This window comes from Eriocheir sinensis, chromosome 35 (assembly GCF_024679095.1).
Source record: "Eriocheir sinensis breed Jianghai 21 chromosome 35, ASM2467909v1, whole genome shotgun sequence".
NCBI lineage: Eukaryota > Metazoa > Arthropoda > Malacostraca > Decapoda > Varunidae > Eriocheir > Eriocheir sinensis.
The window spans coordinates 13,409,226-13,416,228 of NC_066543.1; the positions used below are offsets into that span (position 1 = coordinate 13,409,226).

A 7,003-nucleotide genomic window follows, 5' to 3' on the forward strand; every position below is an offset into this window, starting at 1 on the left:
CACTACAAAGCACAGCTCTAAAGTATGTAAGTAATAAAGTGCTACTATAAATTGGCATTTCAAGTATTTTTCATTGCACTTAAGTGCTAAAACATGAGCATATAGATTACCATCACTTTTATGAATGTGATTAATTATACCCAATCATTTTATAGGTACACAGGAGATGCTGTTACTGGTGGCTAACTTGTAAAGCTCACACTTAAAAAAGGGCACATGAATGATAGTGTAAGTCAAAGAAAGGGCCCTTTGTTTTGTGTGTTATGTTATGCATGCATGTCAATGCATGAGAATATTTGAAAATCAATGATTTGCAGAAATTGTTTGAGTAAGAATATATATAAATTTGACATTTCAAGCAACACTTCAAAATAAACCAGGTTATATTCACATATTAATGGAGATGCTCAAACTTGGATATGACTGAAAATAAAATAAAAAATCTAAGTTTTCACATTTTTATAAAATATATACTAGTTGGAAAACTGAACATTTTAATATATATATATATATATATATATATATATATATATATATATATATATATATATATATATATATATATATATATATATATATATATATATATATATATATATATATATATATATATATATATATATATATATATATATATATATATATATATATATATATATATATATATATATATATATATATATATATATATATATATATATATATATATATATATATATATATATATATATCTTACTAAAAATGCTCTGCTTCAAATAATAACTTATACTTCAGAGTCATCAAGAAAATTTCTTGTTACTAATAATAAGTGTTTCCAAACCATCACTGTATCACCTCTTTCTGGTAATATATTCTACTCTGACTTTTTTTTAGCTACTTGAGCATTTTACACTGAAAACACATAAACATAATTATAATAATTATAAAACTAAAACAAAAAATTACTGAAATTTTCAAGTGGAAGAACCTACATAGAAAAAAAAATTGAAGTCTGAGTATATTTCAAGATGACCACTAGAATCTGTGTAAATAAATATAGATCTTCAGTTAAAAGCTACACTACATTCATAATAAATTAGAAAAATATATTACAAGAAAATAACAACATTCTAAAAAATATCTAGAATTATTGTACATATATGGCATATTAAGTACCGTACAATTTTTTGGGAGTATTAAGACAAACTATTTTTTTGCATTAGCAAGTACAAAACATAAACCAAAAGAAATAAATCAGTCTTTTGATTTGCAAAGATCTTCTGTTGAAGGAAGAATCAAAGGACTAGCTGACTGTCTAGGCTAAAGAAAAAAAAAAAACATATAAAAAATCTACATGGTAATGTATCTGTGACTTTAAGAAAATGTTCTCCCTAAATGAAGGTGACAGCATTTTAGAGTAAGGTGTGTACCTACTGTGTCTCTAAGGAGAAGGTTCTGTGCTGGCATCAGGAGTTCTCTGCTACTTGGGGAAGCAAACTTCTATCGCAACAGTCTTGGTGATGCAGACATTCCTCCTTCCACCTGCTGATGGGAAATACAACATAATCATGAACAAGGCAGTGCACAATATTATAGATTAGCAGAACTTACATTAGGGGAACATTACTAGTGACGACACATTAATAACAACAAACAGGACAGAGATTCCAGATATAAGAAATGGAAAGGATCATTAAAATGAAAAATAAAACATACAGTGATAACAGGCGCACCTAACATCACCATAGCCGATCCAGGATTCAGTACATTTCCTATCTAATAGGCGGTAATGTGATAATTGTATTTCGTAAAAAAATCCTTATAACCCAAAACTAACTAAAATTGAGTATTCTTTTTCTTGAACAGAACACTGAATAAACAACAAAACAATAATATGAAAAAAAAGAGTGGCTGAACTGGTAGCGTACTGGGCTCACATTCACCGCGTGATGGACGACGCGGGTTCGAATCCCCACGCTACCACCTCGGATTTTTCAGTCACCGCCGAGTGGCTTAAAACTACCCACATGCTGTCCTGAGGACCACCCATCAACCCGGACTCTAGAGGAAGCCGTCCAAGCGAATCATGAACGAGTTCCGGGGGGCAGCATGAGCCAATGCAAGATGGCGCCACTATAAACACTCGCCTGCGCCAGAACGGGCTGGGCCGACCATCAGGCCCCACCGGGAAGAAGCCTTGGGCCGACCATCTGGCCCCACCGGGAAGATGCCTACCGGCGCAATAGGCAGCGACGTAAAAAAAAAAAAAAAAAAAAAAATACAACTGTGGGCCGAGGCAGCAGCACACGCCATTTTGCTGGTATCAGGTACCTTAAAAATGCATATTTTTACTGCGTAAAGCACGTGATGTCACTTTGTGACTTCGTGAGCTTTTATAATTACCTATTTGTGTATATTTCATGGAGGCATAACTTGCATTACTACTTTCAATTTTACTAGTGACACGAATTTGTGACTGTTTATCACAGTAAAATTTAACTCAATTAAGTGAATCAGACACCACAGAAATATTACCAGTGTGTGTATGAATGAATACAAAGATGAGAACATACTTTGATTTAACTCCAGGATGTCTCGTGGGTCATTTATAAACAAAAACAAAAAATCCGGATAGGCTACTCCTTAGCCCACTACCGTCGCTCGAGGCATGAAAACAGTCCCTCCACCAAGTTTGTACCCCACTTTTGGTGATGTTAGGTGCACCTATTACATTTCCCTGGCAGTCTACTGTACGATATGCATTTATCAGTGTCCAGAAAATAAATCATACGTACTAATAGAATTGTATGTTTATCTGATGAGAAATATCTTCCATACTTACTTGGGTTTGTCTTTCGTCATCTTCATCATCTATTAGTGGATCAGCTGATATCAGTAGTTGATCCCGGCCCCCACTGGGCAGTAAGGTCCGGCCACTTGTCCGTTTACGTCGTGAGAAAACCTTGGCAATCTGTGCAAATTTCTTTCTCGAAGCTGAAATACACAAATAAAAAAAGTGACTGCATGGTTCGAAGGATCTTTAAAATATCTTAGAAGATTCTTCCTCCTTGATTACATTCAATACAACACTGCTTATTGAACTAAAACTCTGGATAAATGCAAAGAATTTCTGAATGACAGATATATAAAACTCTCATAGGATGAAATATCAATCCACTATATCATAATCAGCATATCCTTCTGGGGAAATCATTTGAAAATCTATGGTGCCCTTCCCATTTCTCCACTGAAGATAATACAAGCACTACAGTTAATTTTCAAGTGGGGTGTCACTAAAGGTAAAGTAGGAAGCACAGAAACAATGGCCCCACTCACCTTTTCCCATGGTAGCAATTCTTTCTCTGAGAGTTGCATCATCAAGTTGAGCCAACTGGCCTTTGCCTTTACTTCCCTCTGCCTCGTCATCGTCTCCTGCCTCAGACTCGTAATCTGAAAAATGAAACATCATGGGGTGAGAGATGTCGTTATAAAGATTATTATTGTTTCATATATAATGTGTAAGTGCTACTTCCTCCATAATGTAGGTGAATAACCATGATAATTCTCAGGAAATGAGAAGACATGTAGGGATAAACAAGTAAAGATTGCCCAGTGACATTATTATTATTATTATTATTATTATGATGATGATGATGATGATGATAAGCTACCAAAGACTCCCTTCAGGGTGCAGATACAAGTTGAACCACGCAAAATACAAAAAGTTATTGGAGAAAAGCAAAGGTAACGAATAGTTAAGAAACTGGCCAGTCAAGGCCAAATGAAAGAAAAATAAAATTACTGTTTCAAAAAGACATTCACACGAGACTTAAATGTAGAAATGTCTGCAGAAAGGACAATATCATTGGGTAACTGATTCCATAAACTTGTCAACAACGGAAGAAAACATCATGAGAATTGTGTCGTACAAAAATTCATAGGATTAAAAGCAAGATCGTTTTGACTGAGAGCAAACCTCGTGACCCGGGCATTGTGTAAGGGATGCCGATTATTTTTAAAAACTTTCAATAAAATGCTAAGGGCACCAACTTGACGCCGATGATCAAGATCAAGAACAAGTGGCGGAGAAATAGATTTAATTGAATTGATAGCTCTGTCAAGTAACTTTAGATGGCAACTGGCAGCAGACATCCAAACAGGAGCACAATATTCAAAGTGGGGCAAAATGAATGCATAAAAAGATTTGATTACAGTTGAGTCACAAGCAAATATTTCGAAGCACTTACGAAGCAAGCCTATCTTCTGTGCAATAGTGGAAGACATGGAACGGATGTGCTTCTCAAATGTAAGTTTAGAATCAAGAGTGACTCCCAACAAACGGATACTAGAAACATCCTTAATCTGTTCACCAAAAATATGCAAACAAGGATGAGGCGATGCTGAAGCTAAATGCTTTATTGCAGAATTCGTTGACAGCCGTCATCCTTTGAAGTATTCCTGTTGAAATATGAGAGAGAGAGAGAGAGAGAGAGAGAGAGAGAGAGAGAGAGAGAGAGAGAGAGAGAGAGAGAGAGAGAGAGAGAGAATACCGACCTTCCTGCAGGGCTGTCATGAACTCCCTGTTGGTCCGCAGCTCGTCCATGAATTCGTCATTCTGCAGGAAGAGGGCGATGCGCTCGTCCTTGAGGTACTGGGCCAATTCTGCGTCGCTCTCCCCCACCGCCTCCCGGGCCAGGGCGTTCTCGTTGAGCCGTTGACTGAGCCGCTGGGGTGATAACACCCCCACGCCCTGGAAGTGAGGAAAAGTTATGCTGTCATTTCATTTATGATAACCATCGTAGTCCTTTCCTTTGATTCTTTGGATCTCAACAGATGTATAAAATCCATGTCTTTAAATCTACCAATTTTGCCGAAAATTATTAAACTGATAAACACTACATACACCATGTAAGGTCATCTTTTAACTATAAAAAAGGTTAAAAAAATAGGGTTGTCTCAGCTTAATATATATATATATATATATATATATATATATATATATATATATATATATATATATATATATATATATATATATATATATATATATATATATATATATATATATATATATATATATATATATGTATACACACACACACACACACATATATAGATAGATAGATAGATATAGATTTTTAAATGTACTTAACACGTAGCAATTTTTGGAATATTAGGTTAGGCAAAGTCCTAAGGAGATTGGTGCTGATATAAAGACTAACTACGTCGAAATTTGATTGTTCGAACATCAGTGCTATCAGTTAGCATAAAATATGAACCTGCTGTCAACAACTACCCCGACCTCCCATTAAAATGTTCGTTTTCGAGACATTCCCCAATCACCTGCTCCAGGTCCGAGTACTCGCGGCCACTGTCATCGTCCTCGCTTCTGCTGCACGCGGTCGTGGTGGGCATGTACGGGTGCTGCGGCAGGTACGTGAGGCGGGAGATGTTGCTGTAGATGTTGCAGTCACGGTCATGGTAGTGGCAGCTCCTGGCGACCTTAAACTCTTGGTGCAGCCACCGTTTCCTGGCCCTCCGTGCTCGAAACTTATCCAGCCGATAGTGGAGCCTAGCCTCAGCCTGCACCAAAGCCGGCCGCAGCCACGCCCACAGTGCCTCAAAGCACATGCCTCGGCTTTGAAATGGTGTCTGGCAGATAGTCACTTGTACTGGTGTTATAACTTACTATGACTTTCAACGCGTCCTCACGTAATTTTTGTCTGTTCACTGTTCTTTTTCTGAGCCAAGCGACATACAGTTTTCCGTCCTTTGTCACGTAGGTCTAATGATAACAGTATAACATAATAAATTATCATTTGTATATTCTTTACTGCACGATTCATACGGTTTCACATTTGGAGGCACAAAAACAGAGTTGAGCGAATCGTGCATGGAATCCTTATACCATTTGGTGTTTGGAAACACTTGCGTCACAGCGAGAACTTGCCTATTATTGTCACGTGATCGAGCCAATTAAGCTGTTTTGGGTGCATGGGGTAGGTGGGGAATAAGGGCAGCGTTGAGCGTAATAATATTCCTCGAGAAAACATGCATTACTTTACTGCGTCATGTCGCATGATGCCATGAAAGAGAACGAAGGGATAACTGAATGGACTGGTAAAATATAAAAGATTTGGTACAGATAATGATATCCTCATGTAATCTCCGATGGTCAGAGAGAAGGAATAAGCCTACATACATCTGTTCGCAGCGAAAGTAGTTTGCGGAAATATGATAAAAAAAGAGAAACGGTTCGCAGTGAAAGCCGTGTCTGCTACCTTCCCTGCTCACTCCCCTTCCCCCTCCTGCGGCTCTTATGTCTCCCACAGCAGGCAGGCGTACTTTTTTTGTTTTTATTCAATCAACAGTATCACCTAACGATACATTTATGAACTATAGCACCTGTGAATGGCGTGTGACGAGTGGCTGACAAACTCTCAGACCTAAAACGCAATGTGTGTCTGTGTGTGTGTGTGTGTGTGTGTGTGTGTAGAGGGGAGGGGGGTTATCCTATCCCTGTCATCATCACCATCATAACCAACGACGTTTCCACATCAACAACATGGGCTGAAATAACATAGTAGAACGTATTTTCCAGAAATCGCATCAAATTTCGCTGAATGAAAGAGGGTATGTAATTTCCCCCAGTTGGAATGCACATCCCAAGATCCAATCCGAGGACACACGGCTCGGGAACAATACTCTCAACACTCAAGTAAAGGTGACAGTCACTTTCAAGGACACAACACGAGACACCTGTATCACCCCGACTAAAGCACCCGACCAGATCGTCCTCCACAAGAGTCGATGCAAGGCGGACGTGTTCATGATTCCGCGAGTTCGATGAGTTATGATACATGTGTCGGCCCAAGGAGACAATATGAACGACTCATTCTACGTATATACATGCCTTCAGAATATGAACTTTACAAACTCACGATTCTTTTTTCGGAACATGTTTGTTTTACTTATTGTCGTTTGTTGAAAGCTTTATTTTCTTGCTCACTGAATATTTCTTGTT

The 7,003-nt window shown here is 37.7% G+C and overlaps 1 protein-coding gene across 4 annotated transcripts in view; it reads right to left on the reverse strand.

The window, feature by feature from the left end:
* Window positions 1-723: 723 nt before the first annotated feature.
* Window positions 724-7,003, reverse strand: part of LOC127007437 (CUE domain-containing protein 1-like) — a 17,014-nt gene continuing 10,734 nt past the window's right edge. For 3 of the 4 annotated variants that reach the window (XM_050878449.1, XM_050878448.1, XM_050878450.1), the window contains exons 2-6: window positions 5,323-5,764; window positions 4,534-4,729; window positions 3,316-3,429; window positions 2,822-2,973; window positions 724-1,524 (exon numbers count right to left, since the gene is read on the reverse strand). In XM_050878449.1, coding sequence (XP_050734406.1) covers window positions 1,480-1,524; window positions 2,822-2,973; window positions 3,316-3,429; window positions 4,534-4,729; window positions 5,323-5,610 — 795 coding nt within the window. In that variant the 5' untranslated portion in view covers window positions 5,611-5,764 and the 3' untranslated portion in view covers window positions 724-1,479. Of the gene's footprint in view, window positions 1,525-2,821; window positions 2,974-3,315; window positions 3,430-4,533; window positions 4,730-5,322; window positions 5,782-7,003 lie in introns of those variants that run through there. The other variant, XM_050878451.1, reaches the window with a different exon arrangement.